The sequence below is a fragment of the Larus michahellis genome, chromosome 9 (assembly GCF_964199755.1).
Source record: "Larus michahellis chromosome 9, bLarMic1.1, whole genome shotgun sequence".
Lineage (NCBI taxonomy): Eukaryota > Metazoa > Chordata > Aves > Charadriiformes > Laridae > Larus > Larus michahellis.
The window spans coordinates 37756202-37772812 of NC_133904.1; the positions used below are offsets into that span (position 1 = coordinate 37756202).

The 16611-nt window shown below is 40.5% G+C and overlaps 2 protein-coding genes across 4 annotated transcripts in view; one reads left to right on the plus strand and one right to left on the minus strand.

Moving 5' to 3' along the window:
* Positions 1–10030, minus strand: part of TMEM164 (transmembrane protein 164) — a 43234-nt gene extending 33204 nt beyond the window's left edge. The window contains exons 1-2 of one of the 2 annotated variants that reach the window (XM_074600972.1): positions 9990–10030; positions 8617–9215 (exon numbers count right to left, since the gene is read on the minus strand). In XM_074600972.1, coding sequence (XP_074457073.1) covers positions 8617–9081 — 465 coding nt within the window. In that variant the 5' untranslated portion in view covers positions 9082–9215; positions 9990–10030. Of the gene's footprint in view, positions 1–8616; positions 9216–9418; positions 9682–9989 lie in introns of those variants that run through there. The other variant, XM_074600973.1, reaches the window with a different exon arrangement.
* Positions 9790–16611, plus strand: part of ACSL4 (acyl-CoA synthetase long chain family member 4) — a 67475-nt gene continuing 60653 nt past the window's right edge. The window contains exon 1 of one of the 2 annotated variants that reach the window (XM_074600960.1): positions 9790–10136. The gene's annotated coding sequence lies outside the window, so the exon portion shown is untranslated. The remainder of the gene's footprint in view (positions 10137–16611) is intronic. The other variant, XM_074600959.1, reaches the window with a different exon arrangement.

The following is a 16611-nucleotide window of genomic DNA, read 5'->3' on the forward strand; positions in this document are numbered from 1 at the left end:
TATTTCCTAGTGTCTTCGACATGTAAACGCACCACATTCCACCACTAGTTTTAATAATCGTCATTTCAAAAATCAAGACTAGTAAAAAAATCTCAAGAGCTATTCTCAAAAGATATGCACAATCTTTTTGCTCAAAAAGGATGCAACAGAAATGTGTAATAGCGATACTGTCTCTGAAGTGGTTGAGGCACCATCCCTGGAGATATTTAAAAGATGGGTAGACATAGTGCTTAGAGATATAGTTTAGATTCGTGATGGTTTTTGTCAGAGTTAAATTGATGGTTGGACTAGATAATCTGAAAGGTCCCTTCCAACCTAGGCAATTCTATGATTCTACGAAGTAAATTACCTCTTCAAATATCTCAGCCTGGAGACCATTCTATTCATTGAATGTTATTGCCTCACTCCATGAGCACTCTAAATAGGGAGAGCTCACTGATTTTTTTTATTTTTTTTTTCATAGAATGGTTAGAGTCGGAACAACCCCAACTCTCTCACCCTGTCTTCATAGCAGAGGTGCTCCAGCCCTCAGATCACCTTTGTGACCCCCCTCTGGACTTCATTTGGTCCTATGACTTGGCTGGATCTACAAGTTTTTTTGATTCCAAAACACTCCAAACCTCTACAAAATATTACACCTAAAAGCTCCCTTCAGAAGTATTTTAATGAGGCTATTTTTCAGTTAGTAGACTGAGGCAGAGAGTGAATTCAGAACTTGCCGTGAACAGCTTGTCTTCTACCAGTCTCAGTCTTGCTGAGACAGAAACATGCATAACAGAAATCATCTTGTTTGATCAAAAACAAACTGAAAAGATAAAAGACGACAATTCAAAAGGTAGCAGGGGAAGAAAGGAACAAGTCACACAACTCTAACCATTCCAGATTAAACATCACACGAACTAGCACTTAAAACACCAATGGGAATGCTTGCAGATGTCTGCGTAGAGTTGCTTCTGGCAGAAGATGCTACAAGATGTTTCTGGCTAAGCATGCTACAAGTAAAACCACTGCATCTCACATATGCCTCACAGATTTCATTTACCTTTCAAAGCAGCAGCCCGTTTGATTTAGTGTCACATTGCATCAGACTGGAAACGTATTCTTCTTTTCAAACATTCCAGTCATGATCACTTAACCAGGTCATAACTTGATTGGTTTAGTATACTATTTCAAAATGAAAACTTCAAGAGGTTAGATTTTAATTTCTGCTTGCAAAGAAAAGAGAGAGAGACAAGCTTTAGTCAATCTGCACTGAAATAAAAGTTTTCATCCTTTCTTAGGTGTATCAAAGTACCCTCCAGAGCAGAAGAGATCAAAAGGTATATTTAAAAGGCTGACATACAGTGGTAAGGTAAAGTGTATTTTACTGTATAGATGAAAACCATCAATTTTCCCACACAATGGTAAAATGTAAGGCAAGGAACACTCAAGCAGCTGGATAATTTAAAAGATGTAGACAACTTTGTTAATTATCTCTAAAATTAATTTTTTAAGTAAGTTCAAAACAACCACCCTATCATTTATCTGAAAGTAATGGTTTAACAACTCTACCACACAGCTTTGATTCAGCATCTAAATACATTAGATATCAACTGGTTTTGTATAAACTATCAATTCAGCATAGAATAGCCATATCACTTACAAGCCACCTGTTTGCCTTCTAAAAGGTAACTTAAAAAAAAAAAAACCAAACAAAAACCACATAACTGGGGTTTGAAAGTTCAAAAATGACATATCTGAAAAAAGAATAGAGATGAAAAGATGTTACATACTCATTGCCAAATAGCAGCAATTAGAATGTATCTAATATTTTAGCATTAAAATCACAGCTGCCTTACTGCAGCTGTCAGGCAGGTTCAGAAATTAATTAATATGTCCTGTGGAATTGTTAATCTAGCGTTCAGAATACTCATGATTCAAAGCAACTTTGCTGCAGAGGATTGAGTAATACTACAGTAAAAGTTTCTGTGTTATATAAACCAGACTCAGGGAAGAGAAGAAGCCGCCTGTCCCTGCTTTCAACCTCCCCCTTTCCCAGTTCTACCCAGCAATGAAAGAAGTGTAGCAAATTGAGCAATTTCGACCCTCTACGATCTAATGTCTTGTAAATTCTATGTGTTCATTGGGACATTCTAGATTAGCCTCCCCTTCCACAGGCTTAGTTTGTTTACGTGACAACCCTGTACTTGCCTTCTTCCCTTTTTACGGTCTTCGGTGAAAGATCTCTAGAATTCTCGTAGGTTAGGATTAATTATTAACATAAGACTCAGGTCCTTCTGTGTGTGCAGTAGCATTAGTTATCACATCTTAGGACTTAGTATTTCAGAGAAAAAGTGTCACTGAGGTGATTTTCCTTCCTTTTTCTCTAATCACTGTTGGCACCAGCCCTTCACTAGTAGTGGGTTACTTCCTTCCCCATTCCTAGCTGAGTGCTTTAGCAAAACCTGGCAATCAAAAACTTACCTGGGGGTAAAAGAACAAAAAAGGCTGAATTAAGAAAAAATATATATTCAAAAGTCCAGTTTCTTAAGAAAATTAAATTTGCACTGAATTTAGATTAACTTGCATTTACATCTGTCAGTGACAGCGTGGAAGCTTGCATGAGTTCACAGTAAGATTCTCAGCTGCCTAGTCATGTACATTCACTTTTGTTACTTTTTCCCTAAGCATGATGTTTCATGTCAGTTTCCTATGGATGCAAAGCCATCATAGAAAAGTCCTGCTCTACTCTGCCTCAAGTCACCAATACCTTCTTGTCACAGTTCACAATTCCTCAATTTGTAGAATTTTACAAAATAGGCGGGATAACAAATATCTAATAGCTTTATTATTACAGATAATTTTTGCCAAAGAAACAGAAACAGTAACACAATCCATAAAAAGCTAAGCCATACATCATCATATTCCTGATAATTTAAGTTGGCATTTCACTAACTACCAAGTATTAAATATAAACAACTAAATTCACTTGACACTAATTACTTGGCAATCTGAATAAATGTAAAACCTTATCAGAGCTACCTAAAGCCCTGAGGAAGTGTCATGAGAAACATGAGTCCCATTACACTCTTCATGGGTTTCAAATTCATCCTACAGAACTCGTTCTTGGTGAACACCAACACAGTTCAAATTGCTACAGTGAATGTGGCTGATGTACAACCACTGCAGTAAAACACATCATCTGTGACCAGGAGTGTAAACATTTACAGCAGCACAAGGGAGACAACAAAGGAGGGGTTTTAGAATGGAAATCATCAGATGAAAGTCATCCCAATCCCTGGAATTTATACGGTGTCCAGTATGGTTACTGCTGCTATTTGACGTAGTCCACCACTCTCCTGAAGTTCCTAACAGCCTCAGGCAGCTAGTCCTGAAACATCAGTTTAAGCTGCTACATGGCAAGGTGCGTGAAACTGCTAAATACCTTAAAAAATCCACCCTAAAAATATATTAAAGCCAACAGTGATACATTACAACACCGGACAGTACACTGAAACAATTAACAGCTGCATTCTCAAAAAAAAAAAAAAAAAAAAAAGAAGAAAAAGAAACAGAAGAGGAAAAAAGAAATTTAAAAAAGGCCTGTCTCTCCACAATATGTTGCTTGAACTACGTATGTTACGCTTTGATCGATATTTGCTTTAAATCTATGATGATCTCATCAAAACAATATCTGATTTCCTAATTATTCATCTAATGGCCTTTAGATAATAACCCTCAATGTAAATACCTGGGGCAAGAGAAAGTAAACCTTTTTCATCTAGAATTTCCAATCATGCAATTCCTACTTCTTTTTAGAGAGTAAGATTACTTCTTGTCAATTCCCTACTTTTTATATTCTTCTCTCCTAAGAATACACAGAATAAAAGATAGAATTACCAAAGTACACATTCTGTCCTCAAACACAGCAGGTATTTCCAGATTCTAGCAACTCCAAAACAAAGGCTTCACCCAGAGCTCTAAACTCCAATTCCTCAACCAGAACGTTCATTGGTAGCATGGCATATTACCATGATCCCTATCGCCTTGACTAAAGCACGCACATTTTCAGCTCAAGATAAAGCATGTACTGGCCAAAGCTTCTCTAAGTTAAAGTGGTTGAACTATAATCTCTTCAAACAAAGAAAACTCTGATTCACAGCCTTAAGACACATTTGCTATTCTTTTTATACTAAATTAAAAATGGCTACTACTTCTAACTAAGAATCCTTGCCTTGCCTCATACTACTATTTCTCAATTTCTCTACTATATGCCGGGATTTACTTAAAAACAAGCACAATGTTGAAACAAACTATATACAGTATTAAAATTATCACAGAAAAGCTTTTCCTCAGCTCAATAAGTAACTATGACATTAATTACAGTATCAGTTAAAGCCTCTAAATTTCAGTTGACAATGTTTTTAAACACAACAAGATCATTGCTTAAAAATAAATTGTAACAATTAAGAAAAAATGGACAGTTATTGGAACCAGGGGCAGATTAAACTAATCAAGCAAGCCATGGTTTTTTTGAAAGCCAAACTAATAGCTCTGGAGCATCCCAGACCCAGTGTAAAGGAACTGATGACCCGTCACTTCATATCTATGCCCCTGGAGCTGCTGTCATCCTTCTAGCAGTAAAACGTACTCTTTTGCAAAAAATAAGGCTTGCCACCATGAAATACTGGTGCTTGGAGTGCTTTATTGGTTCTTCATCTGCCCTTTTTCACCACACACTATGATGAATTTCCTCTCTAGCAATCAGCCTTAAGAGGAAGTATCACAAAGTTAATCCCCAAATTTCTCTTCTGCAATTCAGACTAATTTTATCTCTGGGTCCTGGTTTATATTTGTCTACATTTAATCTTAGTTGCCTGTTAACTCCAGCTTGACGTCTTACAGGACATCAAGAGACATCTGTGTTTATGAATTTTCATTAAGTTACATTGATGGTGAATACCAGATTGCAAAATATGTGTGTCAGAAATTACAAACTGGAGGTACAGGAACAAATCATGAAGAACAGAGTGCGTTTGATGGAAATTCTAACTGCTCCTTCACTGAATAGGAAGTGAAGAACTGCTACGTGAACACAAGTGTTTTGATTGAAAAGTTTAAAAACATATACTTTAAAGAACATGGAATAGATAAACAAATTGGTTTTGACATTGCAAGGCATGAAATTTTCCTTTCACCTCACCAAAGCAATGCTGTAAGTATTGTGATGCTCGTACACAGGGAGACAACACTTACGTATACACTTCTCAACAACCATGCTCTGGATGCTGCTAAAAGTTCCTTTACAAAACTTTTAAAGAAGTAAAAAGTGCTGTAATTGACTATTGGGTGAATCCTCTCTCTTACGCTGCCGAACCAGAAACTTAAAAGATTTCCTTCACGTCTTCAATGTCAATACCATAATTATGGGTTCTAAAATGCTGAAAAGGATTAATGTCTTGAAAATATAATACTTGGTCCCCTAACCATATGCTGAATTTTTTCCTGCTATGCAAAGGAGAATAGGTTTGCAACACCCTAGTGGACTTAATGTTTCCCTTTTAGGTTACCCTTTCATGCCAAGTGTACCGCATTACCATCGGTCCAGTCGTATCCTCAGTCCTAGAAAAAAACCACAAAATCTACTCTCTTTTTAATAGATGTATTCAAATAATTTTCAATAAGACCACCCTCTATATAAAGAGCTCAGGATGAATTCCTTCATAGACTCCCACCCCCCACTGCACCACACACTAACTAAATATTGTACTGCACAAAACCATCCCCATCCGAATGCTGTCAAAGAAAACACAGAAGTTTCCATTTCCCCTTTGTTTTTTTATATATATAAATTTAAAATAATTGAAGTATTTGTCTTTCAATGGTGCTGCACGTACATCACTAGTGAAGAAATAATATTGCCCTTCTTCCCCCAGAAGCCAAACCTAAGACCAGGGCTGGAAATGAGAAGTACTGTTTCTAGAGAATTCGGGACAGCAACAAATTCTCCAAATCTGATTAACCATAAGGATCATTTAGGCAGTTAAATATGTTCATTTGATCGACACTTCATCCTTGGCATGACACATCTAAACTACTTCTTCCCACTTACGAAAAAGATTTGATTTGAACACAGGTTGGCGTGACAGGCAGAAATTAAGACACCTGATCAAAACAGACTCATTTGTAGAAGTCAGTATCCACTGCGTTACGCAGTTCTGTCTGCCCGAACGCACTACAGATGTAATTCCCATTTTATTTTGTGATTTCATTTCAGTCATAGGTCTTTTAAAAGCAGGACTTTTGCTTTTATGCAGAGAAAATCTGAAGGATAATTTCCAGTTCCAAATATTTTTGGCTCAGAGCCCAGAGCCCTTGTTGCTCTGAGGTGAAACAGTCTCAACTGAAGAAAAGGAAAACAGAAATTGGGCAACAGCTACTGTTGGCTTCCCTTCGAAGTCACTTTAATTGCTGTAGCACGTTTCATCTCTTCACCTCCTGCTTTGTTCATCCTAATGTTTAGGCACAGCAGCAGGATGATGTACGAATTACTGTAAGAACAGAAGTGAAGGATAAATGGTATTTTCATATATTTAATCTTGCCAACCTGTTGCCCTCAGCAAATTCAGGCCAGAAAAAACAATGCTTGCAAGATTACAACTTCTATGTATTACTTTTCTGTTGATGGAGGTCATCAACTATCTTTGTATCTCACCTGTTTTCTCAGCTGAAATCTATTGGTTTTGCAGCTATTTTCATTCTCTACATTAAGCCCAGGCCTATTTCTAATACATCTGTTTGAGGATGAAGAGGCATGATGACTTCTGAATTTTGCTGACAATACCCACTTTCTCAATTTCAAAAATGCTGGAACACCATTTTTAATGAGTAATTAGCATAGGATTATTTTAAAAAAGCTTCACAATTGGTCTGAAAGAGATTAAAGAACTGTCCATGCCTAACTACAGAGGCTAAGTCTCTGTCTTCCTGGGGGAGAGTGTTAATGAATGAGGTAAACAATACTAGCTCCTCCATTTATGTATAAGCATTAGCTTTTACTGAATACTTACAACAACATCATATTATAATACCGTATCGAGACAATTAAACCTTCAAATCATAATGGCAACATATCCTCACCTTCTTCCCAGAGAATTAATAGGAAAATTTTCCAGTAAACATTGACTATTGCCAAGAAATGGAATGTGGCTTTATTATTTTATTTTAATTACTTCTAGAGCTCTTGCATACCTTCTCCTTTCCCCTTCATTACCAATACTGACTGACTGATCGCACAGCAATTGTTACCACTTCATGGGAAGCAAGTGTCCTAAAATGTAAAATACTGAGATAATGTTGCATCATACAATCATAGAATGGTTTGGGTTGGAAGGGACCTTAAAGATCATCGTGTTCCAACCCCCTGCCATGGGCAGGGACACCTCCCATTAGACCAGATCACTGCTTAGGAATTTACATAACCTACTAATTGAGCTCTGGAACTCTAAGTTAATTGCTGTAAAAGCATGCGTTTCCCCTCTTGAAATAGTACCCATCTCCCTCAAACCTCTGGTACAGCCAGAAAAGATGTTTCCATTCCTGTTAGGAAATGCTCTCCAGGAGTGAAACCAACAACTGGCTTGATCTGATACAGCCCAGATCACTCAGCATCCTACAAAGGGACGCTAAGAATGGTATTGGTCTGCCTTTCATCTGTTACAGATCTTAGATGTTGTTACCATGGCAGTTTTTATGAAAGCCTTTTTGACATTCTTCTCTTAATTCTTGAGCTTAAATTTTCTAAGTTGTCCAGGGCCGAGGTACAATATAAGCAAAATTAAACAAAATAATAGTTTTTGACATCTCCCATACTCCTTACCAAGCTCAGTGAAACTGGCAGTTAAGTACATGCACAGGACTACTGATAAACAGTAAACTTGTAAGCTTTAGATATCGCAGTTCAGTAACTGTTTATGAATGTTTCCATTCTCTTGGAAGCTACACAAATTGGACATTACCATGCATCAATAACCAAGCCACAAGTCATTAAAGCACATAGTTGATACACAGGTATTAAGCCTGATCGGTTTGTTCATCCCATGTATGAGACATGGGTAACGCTTTTTTTCCTTACTATTCATCTTTGAAAATTAGAAAGGTAAACTAACATTGTCTGCACAAAGTAAAGACTAATTTGTTTCTTCAACACCTTTGCAAAATACATTCACATACCTAAAAGTCACTGGCTTGAAAAAGTTGTATGTAAATTACATAGCTGCTTTAGTAATAATCTTGTTTTCACTAAATTTGGTGCAAATTTTACCACTGCTGTCAGCGGAAACAGCATTTTCTATTCTTGAAACAAGGCTCGGGTGAAAGCAAGTGGTTGGACAGCCTTATTTTTCGGCACTTTCAACCACAGATTTGGACATTAGTCATAGCTATGATTTCATCTTTTCATTTGATTTGTTTTCTTTATAGATTTCAATTCAGTTGATTAAAAACTGAGCAGTTTTAAAACTTTTACACCACTTTTACAAGGCAGTTTTGGTCCACAAACTGACTACGGGGGAAAAAACACTGCTTTGCAAATATAAAACTAAAGCAAACTTCACGGTGACTGTACACAAGCCTTACCTGCATCATAGTGACCACATGGCAGGGGTTCAGGAGGTAAATGACAGTCCTGGTGGCAAACTTGAAGCCCACCTCCAGCCCAAAGATGAGGCAGAGCACCACCAGCAGCATGTTCTTGCCCAAGCTCTCCTGCTTAGTCTGGGGCTGCTGCAGCAGGTGACCCTCCAGCTCCCTCAAATGCAGCTGCCTGAGCTTCCACAGGGACAGAAGGATCTCCACGACGCCCACGCTGAGGAAGACCAAACTCTCCAGAAGGCGCTGCTGCCCAGAGAGAAAGGCCGCGCATTCCGGCCCTCCATTGCCAGCAAAGCTGGGGTCCACACCCCCGTACATCCAGTCCAGGAGGTTATGGAGGCTGTAACGAGACATGCTGGGATGCTGCCTCTTCTCCCCCCCGTCACTGTCCAGGAACAGGTAGGAGCAAGATGGAATCCAAGCCAAAATGCTGTCGGGCTGACGAAACATGAAACGCAAGGGCGGCCCCTCTGTAGTCCCCTTTCTTCCCAAGCTTCAGGAGAAGCAAGCAGCTCGGCTTGGGGCAAGGCTGATTTTCGGCTTTTCCTTTCGATGCCCGGACAGGAGCCACAAGACGCCGCAGCCTGCGAGAAGGGAGGAGCCACAGATGAATGGATCCCGTGAGCTGCGGCCAGAGCCCCTCGCCTCAGGACCCCTCCCCTTCCCCGGCTCTCCGCCCGCCCCTGGCGCTCTCCCCTTCCTGGCCGCTCCGGGGCTGCCCTTCGCCACAGGACGGCGCAACGACCGCCCCCCCCTCCGCCGGGCCGCCTTTCCCCACCCGCCCTACCTTCCCGCCGGGCGGCCGCGGGCCCGCTCCTTCCGTCGGCTCCGTGAGGGGAGCGCGGCGTGGCCGGGAGGAGGCAGGCCCGGCGGCCCCAGCCACGGGGCCGGCCTTGGCCGGGTAGGGGAAGGAGGAAGCAGCGCTCCCCTCAGCGGCGGCGCCGGCACGGCGGAGGGAACGGGCCCGAGCGGGCGGGGCGCTCCCGGCTGCTGCTGCCGCCGCCTTCCCAGCGCCGCAGCATCACCCCACCGACGTGCCTGACTCACACCGAAAAATGGACGAGCCCGCCGGATTGGCGGCGCCCGGCCGCCCGCTCCTCCCTCCCTCCGCCCCGGCCGCTGCCGCTTCCCGCCCCTGCCTTCGTTCCCCTCCGCCGCGGCCCGCGCTCGCCTCTCCATTGCTCTTCCTCCCGCCTGTTGCCTCAGCTTTCGCCCGGCTGCTCCCCTTCCTCCTCCTCCGGGCAGCCGCCCGCCGTCGTCCCTGCCGTCCCCGCCCGCTCGGCTCCCCTCGAGGGAGGCGAGGGCCGGCCATGGTTCTCCCCTCAGCGCTGCTGGCGGGGCCATGACTGTTTGCCCACCTGATTCAACCAGCGGCGTTAACTTGGTAGACTAGTTTTCCAAGTGCCGTCGCAGCAGGTATTAGTCGGCCACGAAATTACAGCTGGCCACATCTTGATGGCGTGGCATGAAAGGCCAAACGTGACAGGGGCTTCTCTGACGGTGGGGTAAGTGCGAGACGTCGAGCGCGGACCCTGTTCAGGCACAACACAGAGCCCTGAGCAGTGCAGGCCACGTCTGGTTCCGGGGGGCAACTGCTTTGTGAAGCAGTTGTGCTGCAAATACGTAACTGTTTCTGTCAGAAAGGCTAACAACTGCCTCAAAGGAGGTAGGGGTCAGTCTCTTCTCCCAAGTAACAGGTGATAGGATGAGAGGAAATGGCCTCAAGTCGTGCCAGGGGAGGTTTAGATTGGATATTAGGAAAAATTTCTTCACCAAAAGGGTTGTAAAGCATTGGAACAGGCTGCCCAGGGAAGTGGTGGAATCACATCCCTGGAGCTATTTAAAGGATGGGTAGATGTGGCACTTACGGACATGGTTTGGTGGTGGTTTTGGCAGTTAGGTTGGTGGTTGGACTTGATGATCTTAAAGGTCCCTTCCAACCTAGATGATCCTATGGAGATCTCAGTAGACTAGTTGGTTAAGGGGATGTTGTTAATGTATTTAGAAAAATGAGTGAACATACCCTGAGCACTGTCTTGTACTACAGATGTAATTTCACATACGCTGCCTGTAGCACGACGCTCTCCCCTTCCTGGCTGTTACGGAGCTGCCCTTCTCCACAGGACGGCACCACAACCGCACCGGCACAGCCCAAACTGTTGAGCCTGCTTAATTGAAAATAAAAGCAAAATTCCACAAATAAGTATGAAAAGACCAGGCAGATCTCTCTACTGGCTGAGCCAAAGTGACTTCCATATAGACAGAGGGGCAGCAACACCTGGTCGGTAAAGCTGGAGACAGTGTGTGCATGCCGTTCTGCTGTGGAAGAAATTATTTCTTTTTTTGGAAAGAAGGGGGACCCACCAGGCTTTTCCAAGATCTTCAAGTTCTCCTTTCCACAATTAGAGCTTGGTAAGGATTCTTCTACAACATGCTGTTTTCTCAGTCTTTGCTGATTCATTGAAACACCTGTTGTTGATCTAATAACGCACAAACCTGCTGCAGAAAGTGAATTTGCAGAAACCAGATGCACAAGGGTGCATTTATCCCAATTATGAGTAGAACAGAAATAATAGTAAGGTTAGCTTGACCACCTCATGACATCTCTATTGACCTTAAGCACGTGAAGAAAATATAAAGGAAGACAGGTCAGATTACTAAAAATAAAAAAGAAAGAATAAAAAAAGTTATGCTGCGAAACAATTGAACTATCAAGAGCTGTCATATAAAAACTGCTCTGTAAGCATATTCATACTAAGAGGAAGACAGAGAAAAAGATTAATCCCCTACTTAACAGAGAAGAAAATCTGAAAATGAATTATAAAGAAAGCTAAAGTGATAAGTGCCATTGTTCTATCAGACTTCCAAAAAAGATCACCTGCAAGCAGATTGTTAGAACTGGTGATGCTGAGAACAAAATTATTTCAGCCCGGAGTGTAGGTAAAGAACAGATTAGGAGCGCTCATGTAAACCAAATGTTTTCAAATTGTTTGAATCTAGTGAACATGATCAAAAGACAGTTAAAGAACTGACTGAATTAAGAAGGTGAATGAGATGCTGAAGAAACAGAAGTTGCAACTGTAAATTGCTGTTATCAAAGAGGGGATGGAGCCAAAGAAATACAGCTCAATCAGTGTAATTAATTTAAATCCCCAGAAAAACCCTGGGACAAATAATCTCACAAACTATTATTAGCACCTAGATGATAAGCAGGGAATGATAGCAGTCAACATGGATCTGTCAAAAATAAATCACACCACATAACTTGATTTTTCTCCTCCAGTAAGGAACAGGCCTTGTGGATAGGACAGAGCCGGTTGTCAGTTTGATTAGGTTTTTGACACTTACATGACCTTTTCTTTAAAAAGTTAGAGAAATACTGGATAAATGTATTATAAGGTCTATACAAAACTGACTGGATAGTAAGCAGTAGTTCACTGTCAAAAGGAAAGAATAATACATTGCTGAGTTCTGAGACCCTGTCTTCAGTCTGGGTCTTTTTCTTATTAACAGTGTAAATAACGGAACAGAGGACATAAGTATTAATTTTGCGGGTGCCACAAAGCTGAGGGGGACAATTAGATTTTAAAATAGTCTTGACCATTCAGAAACATGCTTTTTTAAAAAAATAAAGAAGATGCTCAGTAAGATCGAATTGCATCATAGTTCAGCACATGATACTGGTATAAGCCACCTGATATAAATCATTGCTGCCTTTCCTCTTCCTGTTGCTACTCGTTTTCTCTCACACTGTCTTATGCCAGCATAAGCTTTTCTGGGGCTATGTGGTTGACTGTATGAGAAAGCTGATTAACATTACAGTTATAATTCCAGAGGCAGTTGTAATCTGGAGCACTTTGCTGGTCTGTTTGATCCTACTTTGGGCCATAGTGATGGGTGAGGGAACCTGCTGATTTCTTGTTTTTCTCTGATTTTCCATTCGTTAGAAAGAAGGAACATAGTTTGTATAAAACTAGACATCCTGGTATGATTGATATTTCTTTGCAACAGCACGATATCATTAATTTGTGTTCAGATTGTGATCAACTATAAATCCAAAATATCTGGTTCTCTGATCTTGACCTGCTGCGTGGCTTAGGCACAGTTCCTTCATTCTCTCTGTTTCAGTTTCTTCAGCTTCTTTGAAAAGCACTCTGAAATCTGTGAATAAGAATTCAGTATTATTGACCGAACGCTAAGCTGCTGTTCTTTTCTATTTGTTAACCATTTCTCCTTATCCTTTCACTAAGTAATTTAGGCTCTTACTAGGATCCATTGTAAACATATATATCTCCTATGTCAATAGAAATGGTTCTCTAAAAGCATTTAGTGCTTTAATGTTTGTGCGAGAGCCTGAGGCTTGTTCTTGTATCTAACATGAGATTTATTTTTCTCTCTGTGGCTTCTTGAAATATAAAAATGGTGAAACCTAATTTTAATCCATGAAGAAATGGCAGGGCCCTGAGTGTGCCAGTAGTCCTTCACTACCTGGAGCAGCCTTGCGTGGGGCTCCGGCTCATGGATCATCTGCCTGAGCTCCATGTCAGCTCTGGCCCAGACCCCAGTCCTCCCCCAAGCTGTGCAGTTTGCAGTCCTGTGTCCTCAGCTCTGTCCTTTGCTGTTTCCGGCTTGCTGACTGGGCTTCCTAGACTGGCCTTGGACCTGACTTGTCACCCCTCATTTCTTTAATGATCACTGGAGTCTCTAACTCTTCCATTTTATCCTGTCTCCCATTTCCTCCTTTCTTCTCCCACTTTCGTTAGACATTTCTTGGTTAGCCATGAAGGACACAGTCTTGCAAGGTTGACTGTGCATTGGAGACAACAGTTTGCTTTGTTCCCTCAGCTTGCAAATTAGAATTATTGTAGTTTTATCTGCTTGGTCTAGATAATGAAAAGTGAGCCGTGTGTGAATTCCTACTCATACGGACATAGGAACTAGGAAGGAAATGAGAATTGCCTACCTAAGACAGGAAGGAAAGAGGGCACCTGGATTGAAGGGAAAAGCAGGAATGGGTACATATTTTGCAAACAGTTGGGATTAGGTGGCCAGTTAAAGTACTGCTGTTTATTTACAAGTTTTTTTAATAAAAGAATGTGAATTACATGCAGAATCTTTGATCTGATGATCTTTGGAAATGCAAATGGAGTCAGAGTCAGCAACAAATTTATCACTCTCCTAAGTTTAAAATGGAAGCTGGGTTGAGACTAACAAGTCTGTCATTTCTTGTCTGAAGAACAGTACTGGGCAGAGTATTGCAGGCTGAAGTATGCTTTGAGCAGTGAGAACGAGCTCAAATGGTGGTTAAAGCTTTACTAAAAGATACCGTACCATGTTATGGAGCTCCTGAAGAAACAGACTGTGATAAAGGATCACGTTTTATAGCTGCAATATTACAAAACCTGTATAAAGCTTTAGGAATTTGTCAAAGACTGCATACATCTTACCACCCCCAGTCCTCAGGACAGGCAGAGAGGATGAACCATACTCTAAAGAGTAAACTGTCAAAAATTTGTAGAGAAACTCTTATTAAAAAGGACAGAAGCTTTGCCATTAGGACTATGAGAATTAAGGCAATGCCCAAACCCAGGTTATAGTTTACAGGTACAACATTCAAACAGGGAAGCAATCTTAGAAAACAGAGCAGCTATTGATTACTTGGTACTTAGGGCCAACCATGGATGTGAAGATTTTGAAGGACACTGCTGTTTCAGTCTCAGAGATAACAATAAACCAATAGAAACCCAACTGAAAAACTTAAAAATTTTAGTACATAAGATGGGATCTGAAAGGAGTAGAATGGTGGAACTGGTTGTCACATCTGTTTCCTTCTATTACCCCGATACTGAAACAATTTGTCAGTTTGGTATTAACAATATTAGGAGTTTTACTTGGTTTAGGCATTACATTCTTCTGTTTTGCTGAAGTATGCTCAACCTGTCTTGCTCAAGTTCATGGGTACAAATACTGTTCTGCTCCAATCTGAAGCGTGCAAGTAAGCACAAAACAAAAGGAGGGAATGTTAGATAAGAAAAAGCTACTATGTAAAGACGGCTTTGAAGACAGGCGCATGAGAACTTGGCAGTGGTGACCTTGCTGGTACAAGAGGGTCTGCTCTTAGAAGAAACTCAACCACACCAGCTGAAAGTGGCAAAGTTGCAACAAAATGGTGCAAACTCAGCTAATAAACATACATTAAGCGTGCTTGCTCTGGAGCTTTGCATGAACAAGTACTCAAAAGTGAATGGTAACAAGTGATGTCATGGCCAAAGCCAATAGGTTATCGAAATTGTAAAATTGCATATGTGAGTAGTCTTGAAATTGTATATAAAGAATCAAAATATGGAGTCCTTCTCGGGCTCCCAGCCAAGAGGCACCTTATTGCTGGCATATTGCCAGCTAAAGGGGTTTTAGCTAGTGTGTACTTCTACTGCCTTCTTTCCGGTACACACGCACAAACTTGAAAAAAGAAGAAAAGAAAAGAGTTGCTAACAACTGAATGTTTTAAGTGCTGATTACTTGTTTTGTTTTACTGAGCATGAACATGGGAAATAGACTGATCAGTTTTGATTTCCATTTTTAAACAATTTTATTGTACTTTAGTGACAAGGCAAGAGAGTATTAAATGTAGTCTTCAAAATTTTAGTTTAGGAAAAACATCTAACCATGAATATTTCCACCACTGTCAGTTTTGATAAATGTAGCATGCTCAAATTGAGCATGAGTGAGCAGAAATACCAGTTCAGAAACAGGTTTCTTTCTCTTCCAGTTTATCTTTACCTTTATAAAATGTCATGTTAAGAATAACTGTTGGTGGTTCAGTCTCAAGTTTTGGCAAAAAAATCATCATTGTCCTTCCTAGGGCACAAGAAGGTGCCTGCCAGGAAATCAGTAAGGTCGTGTCTTTCTTCTTGCATACTGATACCAGCAAGTGAAATAATCAAGAGCTAGTGGTTATGTTGTCGTTAATCCCTAGAGTAAATATTCCCCCCCTCCAAAAAAAAAAAATTGAGATGCTTATATATATTATACTTTTTCATGCTGAATTATCTACAGTTCACATTTTGTGCCTCTGGGGCAACCACCTGGAAAAATTCAGTCTGGTAAGCCACTCAGTACAGGGCGGCTTTTTTTGTTATTATTTTGCTGTTTGGTGTTGGTTTTTTTCCTTGCTACAAATCCAGGTTCATAGAGATTCTTTCATCAGTTATTCTGACTTCCTTCTGTTTAGTCAGTTGCTCACATGTATTTTTTATGAATTTAAAGAAAGGCTTGTGGTAGTGTAATTGCTGATTTCCTCTCAAAGAGTTTTCTCTAGAGAAAAAAGAAAGGCTCTTGCATTTATCATATCTCTCCTTGTCAGCTCATTTAGCTAGAACATATGCTAGACAATACTGAAAAAAAGTAAATGTCAACTTGAAACATTCAAAATAGAAGCTTAAAAAGCATATCACATCTTCATGTTTTTTAATCTGATGGACTGAAAATAATTATATAAAGCACCAACAGAAACTTGTTAGATGGCATCTGTGTGAACCAGCTTTTCGTTGAATCACATTTCTGTCGTGTTTGCAGTATTTGACTTATTTTTTCCCTTACATAAAAAGCTGTAATATTAATAGACACAAAACCAGTTGGATGTAAAAGCAGGGAGAAATAAAGAAATATCATGAATGTGTGAGGTTTGCTTTGAGATAGAGACAATCACAGTTAACAGTTCATCTGCATATTAATTACTCTACCCACGTTGAAGTTAAAAGGTCAAACAGTACTGTCAGTAACTGGAGGATGCATCTGAGAAATGGTGATATGTTTCTTTGTAGGTTCATTTGTTAAATTAGTTAAAGGCATTCTCTGAAGTTGTTTGGAGTCTGGGGAAAATATTTTTAAGATGAGTGTGAAAAAAATGCATCTGCTATAAAACATGTGTTCTTAAGAAAACTAAAGTTTCCATCCAGATGTTATTTATGTGTTCCTCTT